At 37.8% G+C, this 25709-nt stretch overlaps 1 protein-coding gene across 1 annotated transcript in view; it reads right to left on the bottom strand.

The window, feature by feature from the left end:
* Nucleotides 1-4655: 4655 nt before the first annotated feature.
* The window catches only part of adgra2 (adhesion G protein-coupled receptor A2), a 111245-nt gene continuing 90191 nt past the window's right edge, over nucleotides 4656-25709 (bottom strand). Inside the window, exons 7-19 of the mRNA XM_056246673.1 lie at nucleotides 23827-24040; nucleotides 21535-21699; nucleotides 21250-21448; nucleotides 20322-20471; nucleotides 20077-20238; nucleotides 17672-17872; nucleotides 16584-16773; nucleotides 16170-16378; nucleotides 12042-12169; nucleotides 11735-11858; nucleotides 10437-10585; nucleotides 7160-7249; nucleotides 4656-6474 (exon numbers count right to left, since the gene is read on the bottom strand). Coding sequence (XP_056102648.1) covers nucleotides 5037-6474; nucleotides 7160-7249; nucleotides 10437-10585; nucleotides 11735-11858; nucleotides 12042-12169; nucleotides 16170-16378; nucleotides 16584-16773; nucleotides 17672-17872; nucleotides 20077-20238; nucleotides 20322-20471; nucleotides 21250-21448; nucleotides 21535-21699; nucleotides 23827-24040 — 3419 coding nt within the window. The 3' untranslated portion in view covers nucleotides 4656-5036. The remainder of the gene's footprint in view (nucleotides 6475-7159; nucleotides 7250-10436; nucleotides 10586-11734; nucleotides 11859-12041; nucleotides 12170-16169; nucleotides 16379-16583; nucleotides 16774-17671; nucleotides 17873-20076; nucleotides 20239-20321; nucleotides 20472-21249; nucleotides 21449-21534; nucleotides 21700-23826; nucleotides 24041-25709) is intronic.

The following is a 25709-nucleotide window of genomic DNA, read 5'->3' on the forward strand; positions in this document are numbered from 1 at the left end:
ACGTTGCACCTTAATCTTTGGCCATGACTTTTTAAACAACAATTTTAACCTCGAAGTGCGACGCCAAAGGTGTAGGCTACAGTAAACGATGCGGATTTGTGTACATCAGCGAGTTGTTTAGCGACAGCCAATCAGACACTACCTTGCCGATTACCTCATTAAATATTCTTGCACTTGTAACGTTACAGTCACAAATCCCTTCACGTCTGAGTTCAGTTTACCTTAATAGAGATTTTAGAAACAGTTGAAGAATTTCCTTATTAGCGTTTCCTCAATTTACTTCCTCAGACTTTATCTGTCTAGATGAATCACTGTAGGCCTATTGCTCAGATAAAAGCTTAAAGGGATAGTTCACCCAAAAATAAAAAAAATAAATGTCATTTTTTTACTCACCTTAGTGTTGTTTCAAACCTGCATGAGTTTCTTTCTTCTGTTGACCACAAAATAAGATATTTTAAGAAATATTAGTAACTAGACAGTTGACGGCACCCATTGACTTCCATAGTATGCCATTCTTTTCCTATATGGAAGTCAATGGCTACCATCAACTAGGGGTGTAACGGTACATGTATTCGTATTGAACCGTTTCGGTTCGAGGCTTCCGGTTCGGTACGCATACAAACCGAACGATTCCTTGGACCATTTTTCCTACCGACAAAATTCGCGCTGGCGCGACCGACACAACGTTGCGCAACATCAAATGGCAAGCGTAATGAAAGCGGAACGAAACTGCGCTATTGTGCTTCACGGATCGTTTATCAGTTCGGAGCAGAGCAGCAACATCTGTGCAGCGGGAGCCGATCTCGATCAAGCGACACTGTTACAACCGTTACAACACAGCGCTAAGAGATCCAGTAAAGAAAACATTTGAGTTCGCCACTGAAGTAATAACATCGCTGCGAGATCTAGTGAGAAGCATTCACATTTCTCCGTTATTACCGTAGATCTCTATTAGATCAAACAGCGCTGACGTGGACACCAGGAGAAATATTGTGCCGTGAATGAACTAATACTTTACGTCCACAGACCAGCAACATTCACCATGGATTTAATATAGTAACACTAAATGTAACCAGTTTGGCTGGAATAGTGAAATGCTTTCAAGTACTTCACACATCTTTGTCCAGCACTTCAAAACTCAAATATTATATAAATAAATAGCCTATATGAAGAGTTCAGATGCAAAAGCCTCTATAAGTGCCATTTGAAATTTTCTAGAATGATCATTTTTATGAAGCTTGTACATTTAAGTTCAGTAATTTCACTCAAATGACAATTAATAGGCAATCTTCATTGCCATTTAAGTGAAATTACTGAACTTAAATATACAAGCTTGATAAAAATGATCATTCTAGAAGAAAATTTCAAATGGCTTTTGCATCTAAACTCTTCGTATATTTAAATGTTATTTTTAATGTGATGACCAAAACATTATTTGTTCATCCTTCAAAGATGACCCCCATTTATAAACCTGAAAGTTTCAAGATGTAGGAAAACTCACTTATTTAAAAAATATTTTTTCTTTTAACAAATAGGAAATTTCTCTGGCATTTCTTACTTTTTGCTGTATCGAAAACGTACCGAACCGTGACTTTAAAACCGAGGTACGTACCGAACCGTGATTTTTGTGTACCGTTACACCCCTACCATCAACTGTTTGATTACCAAATCCTTTAAAATATCTTCTTTTGTGTTCAACAGAAGAAACAAACTCATACAGGTTTGGAACAACTTGAGGGTGAGTAATGATTCACCATTTTTCATTTTTGGGGGAACTATATATCTTCAAGAAGAAGGACACAAATAGAAAACAGCAGTGAGTAATCATTTTAAAGCCAATTAGTCATGTTTCAGATTAGCAGACTTTGCTCCAGACCGGCTTTAAATCTTCTGCCGAGGCCAGTCTAGTCAGTACTCAGTTCTCATTGAGGGTCTCAGTGTTTGTCCCGCCCAATCTCTAAAGTACCACACTCTGATAGGATAATGCTTGTGTCAATAAAAAAAAGACTCACTTTTGATTGGCTTTATTTCTTGTGGGGGATGCTGATTTACATATTACATAGAAACTGAAGTTACGTAATTGACAAATGAAAACGACGGGTAATTTGGGACTTTTCTCACTTAGATCACATGATACCGAAACATAAAAATAAAAATAAAACAAGTAAAATAATTGTGATCTTATGGCATTTTTTCCCCAAACCTTTATTTTGCATCAGGTCATTGGTAAGGCACAATCTTAACATCTATAGGAAATATATTACTGAAATCGATACAAAAATGTTATCATTTTCATATTGAAGTGAGTGACAAAAATATAAATACTCGTGTTATTTTTAAAATCTCCCTTTTATACTTCGAGTTAATAGTCAAAACAATCATGCTTCCATTGTAATCTCGAACATTGAAAATGAGATTTTAATAATAACAATAATAATTAGGATAACACTGAATTTATACTGACCCTCAGAAGCTAGGCCTACCCAGAGGCAAAGAAAATTGGTCATGCAAATATCACAATGTCACATGAAACCATTATGCACAAACAAGCCAAATTTCCTTTTTTTTTTTTTTAAGAGAAAACACATATTACATACACATGGCCAACGTTAAGTAGACCACAAATTGCATTTATTATTTGACTAGGTTTTTTGTTGTTGTAGTTTCAAATGACACCCAAAACTTCTGAAATCATAGCACATAAAATCTGTAATAATGACACGATGGTGATCACTTTATATCTGGCTTCATAATCAACATTTAACCTACATTAATCTTAAAAGGGTCATCATGACGTTAAATGCTTGTGATTTTGGGAAAAGGGAGGACTTGTTCTTTAGAAATATGTGGAATTTTAATATTTATCAGTTTTAAGGGAGATTTCTGGCTTGAAGGGTAAAAGACAAACGGGAGGCTACACAATATCAAATAAGATTATCTTTAAAGGTTAAACTGTGAGCTTCTTTGGCATACAAACATCCCTGAATACAATTTTAAAGTGTAAGCTAAAGACAGGTACTATTATGTTGCTTGTGACTCTGTCATCATGTGAGGGAAATTCTACTAAAAAGAGTGGCACTACAGTCAGATTCTGATAGCTTATGGGTCTTGGGGAAAAAACAGTCAGTGCGAAGGCCTGAATTCGCCTTTGGCTTTTGGTTGGGAGTGTCCATTATTCGCTTTCATGAGAAAAAGTCATTTGAACACTGCTGAAAAACAAAATACCTATTTAAATAATTATTTTTGTTACAAACTCCTTGCTATCCGACAACAAAACCTTGCATGTGCTTTAGAAGGAGTACTAACAATTCCTGGGAGATGAGTGATTCTTGTTGCTAAACGTGTGGGATGAACAATGATTGGAAGCAAAAATGTTCTTAAAAAAAAGTGTGTTGGACGTGGTGTGCTTTTAGACTAAAAACAGAGACCAATCCTCTGTAAAATACTGATTCCGCAAAATTGCATAATGACAACAACAATTACATCAAAAAATTAATACTGATATGTATAATATAAATATGTTATTATTTATAAAAAAAAATACGTCAAATTCTATCTCCATAACCTGAACCAAGTGCTAAAAAGCCCATGTTACACATGGTACTACAACAGAACATGTATGAACAAACACTTGCCCTTCCTTATCAAATCCCTTAGTAACTCTGGAGTGGCATCTGAAGAAGCCATCACTTTTTTATATAATTTGTCCATCAACAGCATTCATTATCAGTGCATTTGATCAATGGCAGGAATGAACCAATAGAGGGCACTATGAAGCAACGGTTTCCAAATGGTTCCTATTCTCTAAAAAAAACTGAATCCAATAGCTCATGTTCTGCTGAACAACATCAGAAGAACAAGAAGGACATTCCCAGCTCCAATTAACATGGAAGGAATTGTTAGGGATGGATGCTCATCTGTGGCAAGTGTTTGTTTTCTATATTTGTGTCGGACTGATGCCAAGAGCTGCTTATTAGTGCCAGAGAGTTGAATTAACACTGTAATAGTCAAACAATACAAACATAACACTAAATATACATTCTTACAGACATGTAAATGAAATAGCATGAAAAACTTATATAAAAACACAACAGACAAAGACACAAAGGGAACAAATTAAGGGAACAAACACACGGTCCTCCATCCTGATCGATATGCATAGTCAGAAACATAAAGATCAAAACAGCTGAACTTTAGGTTCATATCCCTTGCCATATTCGATATTAAAATATTCATTGCATTCAAACAGTTTGTTAGATTAAGTGGTATTACAAGCAAACAAAAGCACACCAAATGATTCTGCATATTTTGTCACACCAACTCCTCCACCAATCTCTTTTTAGAGGAGTCAGGTTTTGCATACACACCCCTTCTCTTTCTTCATATATAACTCTTCATATAACCTCTCCTTATTAGCATGCTTAGCATTAGCTTTTTGCATGTTGGACGGTTCCAAGACCACATAACACTTTTGAAACTTACAAATATAGGCGATTTATCAATAAAGGAGCCAAATGGTTCTCTACCCTGCTAATAAAAAAGCCCTAATTTAAACCAGCTTAACCTGCAGTGTTGTAGTACTCGTGACTGGACAAGACCAGACCAAGTCGAGACAGAGACCTGAAGAGGGTCTGAACAATTCTGAACAATCACAAGGACCGGAGTCCAGAGACACAGCAGATATGTCAGATTTGTCGAAGTGTTGTAGTACTCGAGACCAGCTTTGGTGTCCGAGACAAGAACATATGAAAATATGGAGGCAGACTCATCCGGTCTTAAGTTCTACAACACTACTAAGCTGGTTTACCCGTGTTAGTTGGTGTAGCTGGCCTGGCTAAGCTGGTGTTTAGTTGGGAGGAAAAAGTGTCCAAAATTCCCTTAAAACCAGCCAACAGACCAACTAAGACCAGCAAACCATTTTAAGGTAGTTTATTCAGCAGGGTTGTGGAGAAAGAAATCCATGCTTTGGCTCTTAGCATCAGGTCACACCTTCAAGAAACCTTCAAAAGTCTTTCAACTCTAACCACAGTTCATTATTATACAGTTGTCTCGCTCTTCCATACCCTGCTCTTCATACCAACCGAACCCTGTGATTGGTCAGTTCCGCTAGTGTCCAGTTCCAGCACGGATCTCTTTAGTGTTCCATTTGGTGCTGAAACTGTCGACAATGAGGGCGTCGCAGTGACATTTGATGTCACGTTTAGTGGGAACGAGCTCCGCTTCGACTCTTTCTCAGTTGCGGCAGCCATTTTAAGATTGTCTTTGCTAGCGCTACGGCGTTGAGCGTTCTGCTGCATGGCGGCCCTACTTGCCACAGAAGGCAACAGTGGAAAAGGTTTTCTACTTCCGCTACTACCTCCATCACTTCCTTCCGAAGGGCTTGTCACTAGTCCCTCCCCTCGGTGCCGTCCATTGGTCAGAAGGCCGTTCTGGCTCTCTGAATGGCTATTCCGTAGACTTCCATTCTCGCTGGAAGCATGTTTGTGTAGGAGGTGGATGTTTGATTGCTCTGTCCCAGAGGGTCCCAAAGCACCCATGCTACCTCCTCCACCCGCTCTGAGAGCTTTGAGGCGGTAGTGCCCTCTAGCGTCCCCTCTGTGATGGTACTGGGTATTGCCACCCTTGGTTCTACTACAAGCCTTCCTCCTTTGAGGTTGCTGGACAGGCAGTAGAGTGGGCAGCAGGTTGTTGGCCGGTTTGTTGTTCTCCGTGTTTGTGCTTGAGTTGGTATTAGTTCCCGTCGGTGCCCGGGTGGCATTGTTCACGTTGTCTTGCGTCACTTGGAGGAGGTTGGTGAGTTTGCAAGGCCCAGCGGCAATGCTTGTCGTTCCACTTTGAGTAGATGACGACCTGGCAGAAGAAGAGTAATTGTTGGGATCCGTCGGTGGGTGGCATCCTACAAAAATTTGGGAGCCCCTTTCTGAGGCACTCTGGACGCCTACAGTGGCAGTGCAGGGATGGGAATAGGCTGGCATGGGTTGGGAGCGACGGTACCCGGGGCAACACCCTAGCCACGCTGCCTGGACATCCAAACGCTTGAAACAGTGATGGAGCACCAAGAAGATCCCTAATCCGGTAGCCGTTCCTCCATACAGGCAGCTGAAGAGTTTCCGCTCTCTATCCACGTGCCAAACGGCCATAGCGCCACAGCACCACAGCCCCAAAAACACAAACTGTGTCGCCACCAGCGCCAAACATTGGACCTTCAATGAGTACTGGTCCTCCACTATCGTCCCAGCATGCACTGGGCCGACAGAGTCCGTTGAGAGAAGACTGGTGCTGCCACTGAGTGCTGGTTGACTCTCTGGCAAGGTTGAGGGGTTTGAGGCGGAACATGGAGGATCTTTGGACTCCTGGAAGTTTTGGTGCCTCAGGCAGAAGACAGTGCACAGGAAGTAGATCCAGGTCACCAGAATGATCAATCCAGCTGGAATGTAGAATGCCCCGAAACTGGGTTGCCATACCAACCAGCAGCTGCAGAAAGGTCAAGAGCAGAGAAAAGGGTCAGAGAGTGCAAAGGCGGTAATCAGTCAAATAACAAAAACACAAAGCAAGCTCTGTACAAAAACAGACACTTTTTAAAGAGCCTGTAAAGGAGCGGCCCAGCATGAGTAATAAATCTGCAACAAGTATCAGACAGTTCGAGAAAGAACAGAAGCTAATAAAAAAACTAAGAGGATGACCTCAGTCGATTTCATTTTATTATTATATTAAGTGTCGCCAGACTATCTGTAAGACTGCGATGTGACAAAAACACCATAAAATCTGTAACAAAAATATCACATGGTGAAAATGAAATGAAATCATTTTAATTTCAGTGCAGCCTAGATCCAGTACTGGATACAATGCTTGAGTTGTGCTGCTGTAAAGATTCTTGATTATCGGTACTCAACACTGACAGAATCCATGGCAAAATACTGTATGTACTGAAATAGCAAATATTTAGTGTAAGCATTCCACTTTTAAACAATATATATATAGTCAATCAAACTAAGTGACTATTTCATTTATATTTGAAAGTATATATAGATGTGTTTTGTCCTATATCTCAAGAATCAGTGTATTAATCTTAGCACTAGGTAGGCTGTTGATGATATAAACATCTAAAGCTAGACGTGAGCAAACAAATTTTCCTAATGTTTATAAACACAGTACTCACTAAGGAATGTTGTCTCCATAGTTATTGATGTTTACAGCTGCAGTAATACCACATATGATGAGTGGGACACCGCCAGCTATCAAATAAAACCTGCCAAGAGAAACAGAGATAAAGAAAAGAAGATGGTTAGGGGCCATTTTGCAAATGCTAACCATGGTAAAATAACTAATCATAAAAAAAACATAATTTAAGAAATATTTTTTAAATGAGGGACAGCCTATCTTTCGTTTACTGTTCTGTTTTCAAAGCGTCATGCACATAAAATTATATATATATATATATATATATATATATATATATTAGCTCTTTATAAGTCTAAGACTGTCAGTGAGCATGAAGACCTGGGTTCGAATCCCAGGTGATGTTGTTCCCTAACTTAACTTAATTTAACTTAAAGGAATAGGTCACCCAAAAATTAAATTCTGTCATCATGTCTTCACCCTCAAGTTGTTCCAAACCTGTATGAATGTATTTCTTCTGCTGAACACAAAAGAAGATATTTAAATGTCTGTAACCAAACAGTTGATGGTCCTTATATACTTCCATAGTTTTTTTTTTCTATACTATGGAAGTCAATGGGGCCCATCAACTGTTTGGTTACCCACATTCTTCAAAATATCTTCTTTTGTGTTCAGCAGAAGAAAGAAATTCGGTTACACTTTATTTTAAGGTGACGTAGTTAAATTGTATTTACTCAAATAAGTACCGAGTAATATTAATTAACGTGTACTTACTAGAGTTACGGTTAGGTTTAGGGTTAGTTGTAATTATGCATAATTTACTGTTATTACTATAGTAAGTACATGTAGTAACGTGTAACTACATACAGGTTTGGAAGAACTTGAGGGTGAGTAAATGATGACAGAATTTTCATTTTTGAGTGAACTATCCCTTTAATAATCAGATACAAAAAGTTGCTAACAATTTTAAATGGACATACGGTAACACTGCTGTCTGTTATATTTGCTACAGATGTTCCCTTTGCTTGCCGTAAAATAAATTTGTGTGGTCTATACATTAGGTTAGTTCTGTGACACTGTCTGTCAATGAAGAGCTGAGTCTGGGCTCCAGACAGTGAAGGAGGGAGAGGAAAAATAACAAGATTTGTCCCAGGAGGCAGGCGTGGGATCTGGCCAGACCTCCCTAGGGGATGTGGAGAGCATGGAGGTCTGGGGTAAAAACAGAGAACACAGACTAGAGAGAATGAATATATTTGCATGCATGTCTTTGAGGACATGTGAACGTTGGCCTTAACTAGTCCTACCGCTCATTTGATTTACAACTCTGTCCACTTTAATCTTTTCCCATTCCCCCCATTTGTGCTCTCTTTCCTCTGTCTGACTCTCCATAAAAGCAGATGGGAATCAGCTTTTATCTGAACAATGATGGTCTTTGATTAGGCAGTTTTTTTTACATCATGGTGGTCCATTCAGTTACTCTCAAACGCCCATTTTCCTCCTGTACATGCTTATCAATAGTTTCTTCTCAGGAAGTGCTCATTCAATAAGACGTTTGCACATAAAACTGCCAATGTTTTACGACCAATTTGAGATATGACAATTACTCTGAATACTGCAAGAGCTCCGATGGAACCCATACATTTCCTTTGATGATGATGACAGGAAGGAACTTTTAATGTTATTATCTTATGTTATGTTCATACTGGTACAACAGCAGTTATTCAAGAGGCTTTCGAACAGTAACTGTTTCTTAGGATGAACGTTGAATGTAAAAGACATATTTGTATGGCTTGTCCGTTGTAAAATACCAGGGACAAGGGATTCTGTTGTGTGTCAAGATCCCATCCCTCTGCTAAATCCTACACACTTTCCTCAATACCTGATCAAAACGTAGGGTCAGATTGGGGCCCTCTTTTGGTATTAAAAAACTACTGTCAGGATTTACTAAAGACACGCAGTGAAAATTAGCTCTGAAAAGGCGTGGACAGGGTTATTTTTGCGGCTGATTTTATTGCATATGCATTGTTTCCCTTTCAGACGCAACATTTATGGGAGGAGAGTATTTAAATGAATCACGCAAGGTGATTTACTAAGGTTTGCACTAGTCAATTTGCGCAATTATTTGCCGTTTGCATTATTTTGGTATTTGCGCAATTATTTACCGCCCAAAAAAGTGTCTTAAACCAGACGCTAATTGTGTTTTGTGTTCTTTAATTTGTGTGTCGTCAGTAGATCAGCCGCAAAAACTTTCCACTCCCATCTGTGCTTTTTTTACGGGATTGCTCTCGCACACTAATTCGCCCTGTTTAGTAAACCTGGCCCGTAGTGTGTTAGGATATACGTATATCTAATCAAAAGAGCTTTTTTAACCACTTAGAACTATGCTAAACTTGTATTCTAAGCTGTTACCTTACTAATCGAGGATTAACTGAAAACACAAAAAAGGGAAATGTTTAATTTGACCATTTTTAGCTTTAGTAATATAATGTGAATGTGATATGTAATGGAAACACATTAATGAACATACACTACCATGGCCATAATGGCATTTCTAATGTTAAATTTGTAATTTTAAAAGATTAATATTTCAAATGAATGCTTTTCTTTTGAACTTTCTATCATACAAATCCTGAAAATTAAAATGTATCACGGTTTCTAGAAAAATAGTGAGCAGCATAGTAAGAAATGTTTCCTTGAACACTAAATTATCATATTAGGATGATGGATCATGTGACACTGAAGACTTGAGTAATGATGCTGAAAATTCAGCTTTGGCATCACAGTTATAAATGAAACTTTAAAATGTATTTAATAGTTATTTTAAATTGTAAATATATTTCACAATATTACTGTTTTTTATTAAAAAATGCAGCCTTGTTGAGTACCTGTTCCAAAGACATTATAAAACCTTAACCGAGCCTTTTGAACAGTAATATGTTCATGATTAAGAATGTTGATTCTGACACCAGTTGTGTTTGTTAAAAGGAGTTAATTCAGCCTAGAATGATCTCATGGGTGGTTGGACAAAAACACTGACATTTCCGATTTGAACAGCAATAAAAAGTCCAATTTGCACCTTTTAATGCTAAAATTACCTCATGCCCTCATGTAAAACAATTACAGTCCATGTGGGCCTATTGATTGGTTTACAAAGAATTTTTGTTCAACGTGGGTTTTATAGGCACTGAGGCCAGATTATAGAGAAAAAAAACCCAGCTATCTGTGAGTTTGAGTGTGCTTGTAAAAGATAACTTATGGAAAACAAGCCGGTTATTATTCATTGAATGCTCCCAACCCTCCATGATGACTTGACTGACCTGAGCATGGGCCGCTGGGTTGGTTGTACAGCAGTCTCGCCTTCTACTTGTTGTGGAGTCCTCAATAAAGCTTCTTTATATATTACCCTGGCGCTAACACCGATCCATAACAAAGTGGACAGAGAAGAGTAGTGAAGAACAATCCCCACCTGACACAAACATACACATACATGAGTAACACAAGTAAAGCAACAAGATGTTAGCGCATAGAAAAAATAAACATTTTTGAGATAATATATTAATAAGGCCGTGACACACTTAAGGCTGTGTTTGAACACACCAAAACGACTAGTCAACTGTCATGTGCGTTCTGCGCCTGGTGTAAGGAAATAACCGTCTATATCAGCAGGAACCAATAGTTCATGTTTGTCATTCAAAAAGTGAAACTGAAACTAGGACTGCAGATATATCATTACCATTTTGAATATCAATCATGCTGATCAGTTTCTTCATTCTAGGCGACTCATGCTATTATGAAAATATTCGTGCATTGGAAAGGTAGGGTATGATGTCTGTGCCATCTTGACTTCTTTGTTCGCTTTCATCACTTTCCCTTTTATTCTGGTTCGCTAAGCTAAACAGCCAATCAGAGTTCTCTCTCTCACCGATTCAACATGCCCAATCGGCCAAAATACCCCCGATGATGTCCAACTAGGGCAGACGGTGTGGAACACGCCACAAAAACTGGGCTGACCAACGTTCAATGACAGCCCGGCGGCTTGGTGTGTCAGGGCCTTTAGAAGAAAAGGTTCTATATAGAACCTTAAAGGGTTCTTGCCAGGCATAGAACATTTTAGGGTTTCCCATCATGGGATAATTGTATTGATTTTGTTTGAATTCATTCTGTTTTAATTCATTTTTAACGTTAAGCTCGTAAACTTACTTTATCACAAAAAAATTGTAAATAAAATGTTAAACATGAAAGCATTATGCAATCTTTTAAGACATTTCTTCTCATTTAGGGTCAAAAACCCTAAAGTTCTATATAGAAACCCATTTTTTCTAAGAGTATACAATGCCACATAAAAGCTAATCATTTAGTTTTTGAATGTTTATGTTCCTTTTTACTGTATATAATGCTTACTATTTTAAGTTTTGTGCATTTTTGCACTGTAAAACTGGAAATCACTCGCACTGAATCTCCACAATATCACCTCGACCTCTTGTTTGCCAGTTGCATTTGTGACTCAAAAGCGTGTTCACTTCTTATGTGTTTGTGAAGTGACCTTGAAAAAGCTGCAGGAAAAGTGGCCTATAGTAAAATAAAGCATTATTATGTAAGAGAAATGGAAACTTACTGCCTGGCATACAATTGGGTAGCCGGTCAGAGTGATGCCTCCAGCAAATACTGCGGACGTCATTGCGATGTGGAAACTAGTGTTCAGGAGGGTGTGCCAACTCTTCCTTGTTATTCTGATAGAGCTGATGGCAAAGAAAGCTTCTTTTATGTCCGATTTTAATTAACAGATTTGGCTATTCCAGTAATAACAAATCAGATAGCAACATTATAGAGAATTGTGTGCTTACTACCGTGTGGCAACAGTTTGCAAGACTTTTTCTTTTAGTTTTTGGCTGTGTTCATTTTTAACAAGGTGAGAGAAATACCTGTGATGCAGTATATAGGTGATGATGATGGTGAAGAGACACAGGAGTAGCACTGCGGTGCACGTGTAGATTACTGGATGAAGCACTTCCACTGGAACTGAAGGTGCACCTGGGAAATCTGGCATCTCCTGAAATATTGACCAATATTGGTATTGATAAATATTGAGGAAATGGTGAGAATATTTTGAAACATTCAACCCTTTTAACTTTATTGCGTATCTACACCTCGAGGACTCTCAAAAAAGTGTGAGAAAATCTATCTATCTATCTATCTATCTATCTATCTATCTATCTATCTATCTATCTATCTATCTATCTATCTATCTATCTATCTATCTATCTATCTATCTGATTTATAGGGATACAATTTGTAATTATAGTCATTTAAATACAGCATTGATTTTACAGTGTCAACATTTTTATAAATCCAGATACTAATAACTATAAAGTATGCATAATTGCATGTGACAAGCTCTAAACCAAACCCTAATACTAAACCTAACCCTAAAGTAAAATAACTAATTAATATAACTCATACTTAAATGTCTAATTACACTATAACAAGAACACCTTAAAATCATCATAAAAAAGTTTCAGAGAAATTGCTCTAATGTCAGTACTGTGAATCATGGGTTCTTCAGTGCCAAGCAAACCGATCTATCAAATATTATTCATACAGTTTTCTCAATAACACTCAATAGGACCTATCTGAACATTAACCCTCTGGGGACCAAGAACGCGCCCACGCGTTTTGCTGGGTTTTTTTTCACATAGCAGCAACATAGACTTAAAATACTCTGTCATTTATGGTCATATAAATAAAATCAATACATGATTATAAACTATAGAGGGTCTTCTTTTTTTGTGTACACTCACATTAACATCAAAACCTTGTGTTTTATTTTTAAATAAATAAAATAAACAGGGTGCGCTTTCAGCTCACTCTGTCTCCGCAAAAATCTTTCTGAAACATGTCTGGAAAATGAACGGAATCTCCGCTAATACTTATCATACAAACATGAAACATACGTCTAAAGAACGCTTTAAATTTCTACTTTTAAATAAAACAATTCACATTTAAAACAAATATTATCTTGCAATGTAATCTGTCTGAAACTAAAGAGAAGTACAGTTTCTCCTGTCTCAGCTCATTATCGTTAATTTGTTCACACCCACTCGCAGAGCGCGCTATTCATAAGAGAATGTGTTGAGGCCATTTGCAAAATAGATAAACGCCCCCAGGCAAATGCTGTAAACGCACTATATTTTTTAGTCAGATTAAGATTCGTCTTGCGCGGATATGAGGAATAATCCTGGGACATTTAATACAGAAGTGCTGGTTTATTTTCACTTTGAGGAGGACCAACAGATTCAGCTGAGAAGTGTAAGTGTTTTATGGTTGTGCTTTGTTCTAATCGCGAGATAGAATAACGTTAGTGTCTGTAAACGGACAAATAGCATACTGTTTAAATGTGAATCATATTTCTCTCTGTGTGTGTGTGTAAATGAATGAATGAACGCACATATACGCACTGTTACAGTCGAAATTAAAGACAAAATTTCGTTGACTAGTTTTGGATAAATTTTTTCAAATGAAATAAGCTTCAAATAAGCTTCAAATAAGCTTCAAAATAAAGACATCAGCTTTTGTTAGGAGTTTCTGGGGATAGAAGTGTCCAGACGTATGCACCCTGTATTTTAAAGAAGAACATTTAATTATTTGCGATACATTATTCATTCACAAAGAATTCAGGGACATTATTCACGTCCCTAAAGGTTAGAGTTTTCCTCATTTTTTAATTAAGGCATTAAGATTTTTTATTCCTCTTTTTAGTCAACTTTAGCATGGGTGTGTTCACTTCTAATTCTAAGCAGTGTGTGTGTGTATATATATATATATATATATATATATATATATATATATATATATATAGCCTATAATTAAAAATAATCTACAATGCATGCCCAAATCGTGCAGCCATATAGTTTCTCTTGATATCAGTCCTGCTGACTTCAACATTCACAGGAGACTGTAAAACGAAAAATCAAACACCTTGGAAATGACAGGTATGTACTATGTTTCAGGAATGGGACAATGCTGTGTGACTGCGCAAGCCTCTGTTTTTAGATCAGTGTGTTTACTAATGTGCTTTTTTGTCCTTTGTTGTGTATCTTTGGATTATGTTGTGTTGTAAATAAATCCAAACAATCTAAAAGCCATTCTTTTTTAAATCTCCTCATTCTTTGTGCAAGGCTCCTCGTAATGGGGCCTGATAGCACCTAATAGGGCCATTATGGGAGGGTCTTTGTCTTTCTCAGGTGTGAAATGCCATACATATTAATGAGAGATCATGCCTCCTCGCATAAAGCTTTCTCACACTAAACACGTCATACACATTCTAAAAGACTTTATTGACTTATCTGAATGAGTAGTCAGGATGATTCTCACATAGTTTTGGAGCAAATATTGTAGACTATGTGATACAATTTTCAAAAGTCTTGTGAAGAAATAATCAATATGTGTTTTGTGGCCTTATTTCAGAAACTTTTATTTTTAAGTTTTTCAATAACCATGCATAAATAATATTCTCTCAAAAATACAAACATGTACATACATGTTATTCACAGATTATGGTAGCCCCGTTTGTGCTATATAGAGTGAATTTACACCTTTGCCAATAACATGTTTATAAATAACTGAAAAAAGCACAAATGTCAGTGCATGTCAAAACATCCCAAGGGCCCCAAAAAACCCTTGGTCCCCAGAGGGTTAAAATCCTTTGACGCATGTCAGGATGAAGAAATGTGGGTTGCACATTTTTACAGTATCTGCACTTATTTAGTACTTACAGTGTACTTACCTAAGAAAGTTCTCAGTAATGTAAGGTAACTACAGGGGTTAAGGTTACAGTAGGTTTAGGGGTAGGTTCAGGGTTAGTACCTAGTTATTACCCAGTTATTGCAATTACCATAATAAGTATAGAATGCACATAGGGAACATAAATTTAAAATAGTGCTAACGAAATGTAGTGTAAAGTATCGGTTTGTAATGGGAGATCTGTCCTTTCTAAGTAAAGAATTGTCTATATCTCTTCTAAGGGTGGGCAAGTTAGAGGAGCTCATTATCTTTGTAAGACTTTCTACAACAGGGCTACTAATCAATAAGCTGACATACTTTGCAAAACCGAGTAATAATAAAATTGACATTTCAGATTTTTCATTTCATTGTATTGGTGTCCGTTTCAAACACCCAGCTGCCTCGCTGTCTACTTCCTACATTTCTAGGCAACATCATAACTGTCATCAAACCTCATAGTTGAGTGATTTGAAATGTTCTACATAAAAGCAACCCAATGTATCACTCATTCAGTGCTTTGAATGGAAGACAGATTACAGTTGAGTTTGGTGTTAGCATATTAGATTACTGACACACATAAAAATATATGGAAAACACAAATATTGGGTAATATAATCCATTTTTAATTTGATTGAACAATTTGATTGATACTTTTCAGTACTGAATGAAATATTAAAATATCAAGTGTAAAATGGGGCCTTTTCATATTTCCAGAGTTCTCAGAAGCAAAAGCCATCGTAGTTGGGTAAACTTCTATAGTGGTGAATGGGAGACGACAGGAAATATAATTTTTGTATTCCCATTTGCTCCAATGGCAAAAGAAAAAAATACATAGAGAGATTGATTACAGCAGGAAGAAGAGAATTTTCCCAGTGTTAATTTGTCTTTTTTTCTTTCTCTGTAATTTACTGCCAATATAAGATGACGCAAAGCGTTATACATTTATATAAAATTTCAAAAAATGTAAATATTTTTTTTGTTGATAACTGTGGAAACGCGTCATCACATTCTAAGAAAAGGGTCCATTGTCATTTATTTAGCTTTGTTGGACATCTCGGAATTATTTTTACAGAACTGTTATTCTTGGATCCTCCATGAAGTAAATGAGATCCTGGCCCAAAACAAGGTATCTTAAGAGGCAGAAAAATTACAATGCCTACTCTTTGGTACAACCTATACTACTACATATATACACTATATATTTTATTTGGAACTTATCTATAAATACAGCCTAGGAATATCAGTATTTTATAAAGGTGTCACAATGTTACCTGTAGTACAGCATAATTGCTCAGCACAGAGCAGTGCAGTGTAGAGGTGGACGCATCGCTACGGGCCAGCTGACAGCCATCTAGACTCCAACTCCCATGATGCTCCAGCGCCTGCAAGCTCCAATGGGCAGCTACAGGGTAATTTCCAGGTGAAGTGTGTCTTAGAGACACAATAATGGGATCGGACTGATTCCACATGCTGCATCCATCTGAAAGGAAGGGAAAGTTGTTTCTGAAAATGAGATGGATGGATTTACTAAATTGAATTGTAGATTTTGAAATCCAAGGATGAATTATATTAGTCTTCTCCCAAAATGCATGTACTACATCAGTATACAACCAAGTACTCAGAACATTGTTCAAATTTTATGAATGTTTCGAATCCCTTGAAAGTTTGAGGTGAAGGCAACCCACCAAGGCCAACATAGATAACTGGCGTGTTGACGCCACGTCTGCGGGCAAGGTCCGAAGGCCCGGTAAAATTGCTGGTATATGGGAAGAATCTTCCATTGCGGAATGCCACAAACTGCAGCTTACAGTCAGGAGGAGCATTCGGAGGAAAAAGAGATGCAGGGAGAGACACTGAAGCAAGAGCCACTGCATTCTAGAAAGAGAAGGGAAAAAATACAATGTGAGGGCAAGGCAGAGGTGTTTATTAAAGCAAAAAGGCACTGGAGGCATTGCGTTTCAGTCATTTTACCATGGTTAAGGGAATTTTAGATTTATAAAACAGCAGCAGTAGCAATATAGACAACAATGATTATGGCAATAAACAATTATAACGCCAAAAAAGCTCCCCATTGTAAAAAAAAAACACACTATAGCAAACTTTTAAAAACAGTGCTTACTATGGATATAATACACTTTAGATTTTATAAGAATATACTTAGATGTGTTTTTTCTAAATTGCATGTTATTTGCTATTACATGAAAGTGAATTTCTATTTATATATGCAATTGAACTTAAGAGGGCTTTTTTGAAGCACTTAAGTAGGTTTATATGTAATTTTAATAATTACCCCTAAAGGCCATTGCACACTGAGTCCGAAATTCGCATCCGAAATTTTCGCACGTTAAAAAATAAATACGACCTCACGTTATCCCAGCAAACACAGAACGTTCCCCTAACGTTCCCGTATGGTTCCCGTTTGACATAAAATATACTAAATGTAATATAGTTACATGTATAATACAGTGAAATGTATAATCAAGTACTCTACATAGGTTTAGTATGTTAGTCAACACATAAAAATAAGTGTACTTCTGTAAAGCATGACTAAATATTATTTAAAAAACTTAAGTGTCCTTTTATTTTTTAATAATACTAATGATCTGCAAGTACAGATTTGAAGAACACTACAATACAATTAAGCAACTTCTTTTTCAAAGGTATAATAAGTCTGTCAGCACAAATAGTGCATAAAGTATGTATATTCCACAGACATACTGGATAAATATACTAGGTCTACACACAAAACTCAAAATATGCAAACGTGACAAACCTTGAGATGGAAAGCGTTCAGAGAGGTGTTGTGTGTTCCTGTGGTGCAGCGAAATCGCAGTTGCTGCTCAAGGGAAAATTCAATCCCATCATGCACCTGGCTCCCTCCTGCCCCCTCTCGTCTCTGATAGACCGTGCAGCTCATGCCAGTAAAATGAGCAGGGCGAATCATGTGAGCCTCCATCACAATGTTACGAGAATTCTAAGAAAGTAGAAATACGCTTTGGTGCTCAATAATCATTTCTTAAAGGGATAGTTCACCCAAAAATTAAAATGATTTTTCTCATGATTTACTCACCCTCAAGCCATCCAAGTGTATATGACATTCTTCTTTCAGACGAATACAACCAGAGTTATATAAAAAATGTCCTGGCTCTTCCAAACTTCATAATGGCAGTGAATGGCCGGTTTCTGTTTTGAAGTCCATAAAAGTGCATCCATCCATGATAAAAGTGCTCCACACGGCTCTGGGGGGTTAATAAAGGCCTTCTGAAGCGAAGCGATGAGTTCGTGTAAGAAAAATATTAGGGCTGTCAAACGATTAATCGCGATTAATCGCATCCAAATTAAAAGTTTGTGTTTACATAATATATGTGTGTGTACTGTGTATAATTATTTTTAATACATAAATACCTACACATACATGTGTATTTAAGAAATATTTGCATGTATATACTGTATATAGACTGAATGTAGCCTATATATAATGTATATTTTATATAAATATAAACATTTTATATATAAATAACATATTTTTCCTAAATATATACATGTGTGCATTTATATACAAAATAATTATACACAGTACAAACACATATATTATGTAAACACAAACTTTTATTTTGGATGCGATTAATCGTGATTAATCGTTTGACAGCCCTAAAAAATATCCATATTTAAAACTTTATAGACTAAAATAACTAGCTTCCGGCAGACGGCCTACTCAAGTCGACTTACGCCAAAAGAGTAACACTTGACGATGTAGGATGTAGAAGTAGCGTAAGCTTTGACGCCTCTCGCGGTTCAAACAAACAGGGCTGGGCAACAAACTCAAGCTTCTCTGACATTTCTCTTTAAAGATTCTCATTTTAGACTTCTAATTCTTGACTTGTATTTTGTTTTGCTCTATTCTCTGCGCTTCCGCATTCATCAATGCATCATGCGTCAGGTTAGCCTGACTTCGTCATACTCATATTCTAGTCAGAATGTGAGTCTGATACTGCTCCATAGGGCTTTGATTATGAGGCATGTCTTAACCGAACCAGAAAAAAAAAAAAAAAACTCTGCACTCAATTGGATAGACCTACAACCAATCAGAGCAACGCAGTAAGTGGTTTTTTTTTTTATGAGCTACACAAAGTTGTCAATAGAACTCAACTGCACGCACACTGGAAGAAGTAGTAAAATAATGAGTGTTTTACTTGGTCCTCCATGAGTGCGACCAAAGGAGAAACCACAACGACCACAGGGTGTTCATTGCGTCCCATCTTCTTAGCGACCATCGGAGCCAGCTGATAAAATAAACTTTTGCCGAATCCTGTAGAAAGGACGGCAAACACATCTTTCCGATCGACAAATGCCTTGATTGCAGTTCTCTGTTCGTCTTTTAAAGTTAATGCGCTGTCGATTACTTTTACAACAGACGCAATAGCGGAATCTATACATCTCAGTTCTCCAGCTGCAGTCATCTCTGAGGGAAACCAGTTCAACCCAAGCGCTCTTTGATAACGTGATGATTACGTGACTGCAGATCATCTGTCCATCAACGTATAAAGCCCGCTCTGGCAATTTGATTGGCCCGACTAATTCTGAACCGATCATAATTACTCTTCAATGGATCGAGTCCAGACCGAACTTCCCGACCAAAAAATTTTGTGGGCGGGGTTCGGGCTGGCATCCAGGTCAGAAGTCACTCTTTCGTCGTAAATCGATGCGTACGGCTGTCTGCCGGAAGCTACCCATTTTAGACGATAAAGTTATAAATATGGATATTTTTCTTACACGAACTCATCGCTTCACTTCAGAAGGCCTTTATCAACCCCCCAGAGCTGTGTGGAGCACTTTTATCATGGATGGATGCACTTTTATGGACTTCAAAACAGAAACCGGCCATTCACTGCCATAATAAAGCTTGGAAGAGCCAGGACATTTTTTTATATAACTCTGATTGTATTCGTCTGAAAGAAGAATGTCATATACACTTGGATGGCTTGAGGGTGAGTAAATCATGGGGTCATTTTCATTTTTGGGTGAACTACCCCTTTAATATTATCAATGTTGAAAACAGTTGTATTGCTTAATATATTTTTGTGGAAACCATGATGCATTTTTTCAGGATTCTTTGATGAATTGAAATGTCAAAAAAACAATCTTTGTTGAAATAGTAATAATATGAAGCTGACGTACTTTGGAAAGGTCCTGTGCGTGTGAGTGCAGCTGAGGCCAGGCGAGAGTCTCCAGTGTGTGGACGACTGAACTGCAGGCTCTTTCCTCTCTCTGGGCCCGAGCCAGGATCTGGTCATCTACCTGCATCAGGTTACTGCCCATTTCAACCAGCACCTCAGACAGCTGGGACGAAGGAGCGCATGTGTATGTAAGGACAAAAATGCACGGTGCAATATGTACACTGCTGAATACCATCTTCTACTAACCTCACGCAGTTCTGTTATATAGTCCTTGAATTTGTGCATCATCTGAGCCACACAAAGAACATCCACCGTGTCAGTGAAACCGGCGGCCTCCAGAGTGTATGATCGCACCTGGTGCGCCAGAGTCACAGCGTTGGAGGAGTTGATGGGCATCTGAGTGAGGAGGACAGAATTAACAAAAAAAAGTATTGCATTATTTGACAGCAGATAATCATTGTATGGTTATTATGTCTATTATAGGGGAAACATTCATTCTTAAACCATGCTCATGATCACTAGGTTTAACACAAACTTATGGAGTTCATGAGCTTGAGGCTGCTTTCATTAAAGCAAAGAGGCGATAAATCAAATACTAAGCCTTTCTCAAACTCATGCATATTTTTTAGTTCAACTTTTCACTCAACAATTCTGCTGACAATATCATTTAAAATGATATACTGTATATATATACATTTTCTTGTTTCACAGCACAACTGGGACTACCTCAAATCTTAGAAGTATACACTTTAAAACACTGTACTTGCAGAAAATATTATATTAATTAAATATTTTTAGTTTACCATAAATGCTTGTCAGTACATTAGGCAGTATACTTTAACCATAATTCAAAACAACATAAATAATTATGAAATTAATTATAAAAATGTACTTGCATTACGTCCTACTTAAGTGGTCAGAAAGCACTCAAAAGTTCAACTGACTGCATTTAATATAAATTTAAACAATAATGCATTTTCTTTAATTGAAAAAAAGTTTGCTTTTAAGTAAATTCCTGTAAATTATAATATTTCTGTAATGAATACTCTTTTTTTTTTAAGTATGCTAAAGTGTACGTTTTTTCACAAGGGGAAGTTTTACTGGATTTACATTTTAGTAATTTGTTCCACATTTGAATAAATATTTCTTTTAAAATACAAGACTCTGCACTAACCAGTATGAAGGTGTGTAGGACCCGTGTGATGTCATTAGTATATGGGCACTGAGAGTAGTCTCCCTCCTCCCAGCGTCCAGAGCGGTCACAGTTTCGTGAAGCCTTCTTCTGCTCCACACCACCCCCTATAGTTAAGGAGGGATAGCGCAGATGCAGACAGTACTGGTAGGAGGTGATGCCAGCTAGAGTTCTAGGCCACCTGAAGCCAAAAAGGGGACAGTTGACATTTTGTCATAAGATAAGCGTTATTTAGCCACATGTAAAGCTGTAGGACACCTCCCTCACCTGAACTCCCCTCGGTTGTTGGTCACTCTCTGCTCCGGACAGAAGGAGGCGCTGTTCTCCAGCACCACTATCTCCACACTGCGTGAGGTGTTCCCACGGCCCGTGGACACCACACACTCCCACTCACCACTCGCTTCAACGTGGACATTTGACAGGATCAGCTCACTAAAAGATCAACAGAATGATCTGCTGTTACTTAAGAGTACTGTATATTAGATTGTTTTTTGACTCATGAACTTAATGTAATCCACTATTCTCTTCAGTTCAATGGAATTCAGTACTATTGTTGTAATTATATTTCAACATCTTTTCATCCCATTTCGCACAAACATATTAGGCAGCACAACAATGTTTCCAATATTGATAATAATAAGAAATGTTTCTTAAGCATCAAAATCACCATATTCAAATGATTTCTGAAGGATCATGTGACACTGAAGACTGGAATAATAATGCAGAAAATTCAGCTTTGCCATCACAGGAATAATGATATTTAAAAATATGTTAAAGTAGAAATTAGTTATTTTAAATTGTAAAGATATTTCACAATATTACTATTTGTATTGTTATTTTGATCACATAAATGTAGCCTTGGTGAGCATAAGAATTCTTAAAAAAAAAAAAAAAAAAAAGGTGTGTACATGGGTGTGTTCACACTTGTAGTTCGGTTTGCTTGGTTCGTTTGGTCCGGGGGGGGGGGGGGGGGGGGGGGGGCATTTAAACCTGGTCCGCTTAGCGTTCACATTGGCATTTTAACACTGAGACTAAAGATACCCAACCTAAAGGCATAGGGATATCTTCACAACCTGATTAGTCAGCTTTAATTACGTATATTTCATGACGGAACTTACCAAACATCCAAAACAAAGCTGTGTTCTGGGCTAAATGCACTTGCATGAACTCTGTTACGGTTCGAATTTCTGTCCAATGAATGGATGACCTTAGCACACGTATGGTTTTGTTTACAAATTTTGGTTTACTTTGCATAAAAGGCAGTGTGAAAGCGAACCACACCAAACTAAAAAAGATCAACATTGTATTTGGTTCGGACCAGGGCCGGAGTGGGACTCATTTTCAGCCCTGGAGTTTCATGCCTTAGACCGGCCCACTTTAGTTCCCGTCTGACTATATTAAAATAATGTAATTGAAACCTCAGTATAGCTATAAGTCTGCAATAGTGCAGTGTTCTGTACAGCCTTGTCATTCATTGTATTTAAAAAAATATATAAAAAATTTTTATCCAAAGGTCCAAAAAGTGATCTTGCTGGGGGTTCGGGGGCATATGCCCACCCAGACAAGTGAAGTAATACAAACAGTGAAAAGTCCCAGTGCTGATATGGGGAAATATAAACACATTCGAGGTATACAAATATCTAAATTTATACAATAACAATAGCAATATATTAGCCCTATATATATAGGTGATTGTGTTGTTAAATTGAGCTTATTTTTACACTGATGATCATCATTGGCAAAGAACATATGTATGTCTGTGTTAAATAGGAATCCATTGTAATAAAGTTATTCTCATTCTGGGCACAGTAGCCTATGCAATAGGCTATTCCTCTACCTGCTCTCATTTCTCATCTCCATCTTCTCTCATTCTTCTTCTCTGCAGTCTCTTTATCTTATAGGTTATCTGTAAATCTCCCCTTCCCGAAGCTGAGTTTTGATTGATACAGTCTTCACAAACGGATTATTTCTTTCGGTCGTTTAAAACTTCTTTCGTAATTAAAACAGCTGTTTAGTTTAGCCACATGCATCTTATCTCGTGAAGCGTCGCGTTGGGATTGGCGCGCGGCCGCGGCTCGCGCTTCTGTGAAGATAAATCCCGCTTACTTTGATCGGTCATCTCAAACATTTTGCCATTGCCGACGAGCGGTGTTTGAATACTGAAGCAGCTCAGATTATGAGGTCGGTTATCGTCGCGATATGCAAATCATTGCAGCACCAAATTAGAGTTAATATTAGGCAATTATTTCACAACGTTCATTATACACTCAGAAAGCTGTGACTGGAGCCTATATAAAGCATTCAACCCAGTGCCATGACAACACCGGCCCTCCTGGCCAATAAAACAGACCGGCCCACCGGGAATTCTCCCGGTGCTCCCGATTAGCCAATCCGGGCCTGGTTCGGACCAAAGGACCAATTCAGATGGCAGTGTTCACACTTATTCAAATGAACCGCATTAACAGACCAATCGCACTAGGGTTCGTTTTAATCGAACCAAACATGCCAAGTCTGAACACACCCTATGTAACCAAACAGGTTCATCTCTGTATGTTTTACCTGGTGATGAATGTGCAGTCATGTTGTACACTCTCTTCTAAATGAACCCCATTCGTAGGGTCACTGGTGACAGGCTGACTGTTGTGTCGCCAGTGAAGGGTAGTGACTTTGTCAACCAGGGAAGCAGTGCAATGAAAAGGCAGCCTGTCCCCCTTAAACACGACCTGCCGCAGCGAGGGTAACAGAGACAACGTGTGCAGCTCCAACGGACCCTCTGAAGAGCAAAATGAATACAAAGATAAACATTAAGATTCACAGAGAAAAATATTATTCAGAAATAAAATAATGATTTATTGTAGATTTCTGTCCTTAAACCGATCAGTCTTAGTCCTTTAATACACTGCCTTTCAAAAGAGTATTACATAAAATCAGTACGTTTATTCAACAATGATGTATTAAATTGATCAAAAGTGACATGTTGCAATAGATTTCTATTTTAAAGAAATGCTGTTCTTTTACACTTTCAAATTCATCAAAGGACCCCGAAAAAAAAGATCAACAAAAAATATTAAGCAGCAGAACACGAAACAATGATAAGAAATGTTTCGTTGAGCATCAAATTAGAATATTAGAATGATTTCCGAAGAGTCATGTGGGACTGAAGACTGGAGTAATGGAATGGCTGCTGAAAATTCAGCTTCACAGGAATAAAATACATTTAAAAATTACAACTCTCTGAATGTTTGGCATGATAATGGATATGACAATGTTGATATGTTTGGTCTTGGCGAAATAGATCTGTTACTCTGCTGCTGCTGCTGCTGTTGGTTATTGCTGGTTGGTTATTATAAGTACGGGACTTGCTACTTCCAAAACACTTACACAACACACTGCTGTGAGCAAGTATAAGACATGCTGCGGCTGTACAAACCTGTACTGTCTGCAGCTGCGCTGTCCCTCCTTAACTATAGGGGGCGGTGTAAAGCAGTTTATACAACAGTTCGACGACACAAGTACTACTGCTGTACAAAGCATACATGAATTACCCATAGCAGATCTATACAGGTGGAGCTGGGGAAGGTGGAGGGTTTCTGAAAGCACGCTGCAATCTGCTACAGCAGACGCTGACCAAGTAGTTAAATTTGAGCAGCGAGCTCATTGGATAGCGATACAGCAGGAACCAATCAGCTGTGCCTTATAGAGAACAATGTGATTTCAAGCAGATAGAGTCAAGAACCTCTCAGCCTGCGCCATCTAGGGTTTCACGAGAGAACCTTGTATTCAAATAGAAAAGATCTTTTAAATTGTAATAATATTTCACAATATTACTGTTTAACTGTATTTTTGATCAAATAAATGCAGCCATGGTGAGTATAAGAGAGTTCTTTTTCAAGCCCAAACTTTTGAAAGGCAGTGCGTTATGCAGTATTTGAACAATTTGTGTTAAAATCTGACAATATATGTCCATGTAATCATAACTATATTATATTAAATAATTATATATACATATTATGTGAAGTGGCCATTCTCACATGGCCTCCTGCTATTCTGGTTCTGCCCCTTTTTGTTATGGATATTATGTGTAGGGAGATTAGGCCTTCGGTTCTCTATGGATCAGAAATGATTTCTGTGTTTTCATATGTTTTCCTCTTTAATCCTAATAGACTGCATTGTTGGACATCTGTTAATACCCAAAGCAAGTTCAAACGTATTAGTTCTCATTCACAAATAGCAGGAGGTGTAAGAAAGTTCTTTGGGTGTTTTGTTGCCATGTAATCATTTGAAATCAGCTTTGCTTGTGAAACAGCCTGGGTGAATCAGACTCATGTCGAGGGCTGAGGATATGTATTCACAATAGCAGACCCACAGAGGGATCTTTCCTATTCGGTCACAGCTATGCGCTTCTGGCCAACATAAATATGTTTAAGGGCAGCGGAGGAAGA

The sequence above is a fragment of the Rhinichthys klamathensis genome, unplaced genomic scaffold (genome assembly GCF_029890125.1).
Source record: "Rhinichthys klamathensis goyatoka isolate OS25496 unplaced genomic scaffold, OSU_Roscu_1.1 h1tg000040l_1, whole genome shotgun sequence".
Taxonomy (NCBI): Eukaryota; Metazoa; Chordata; class Actinopteri; order Cypriniformes; family Leuciscidae; genus Rhinichthys; species Rhinichthys klamathensis.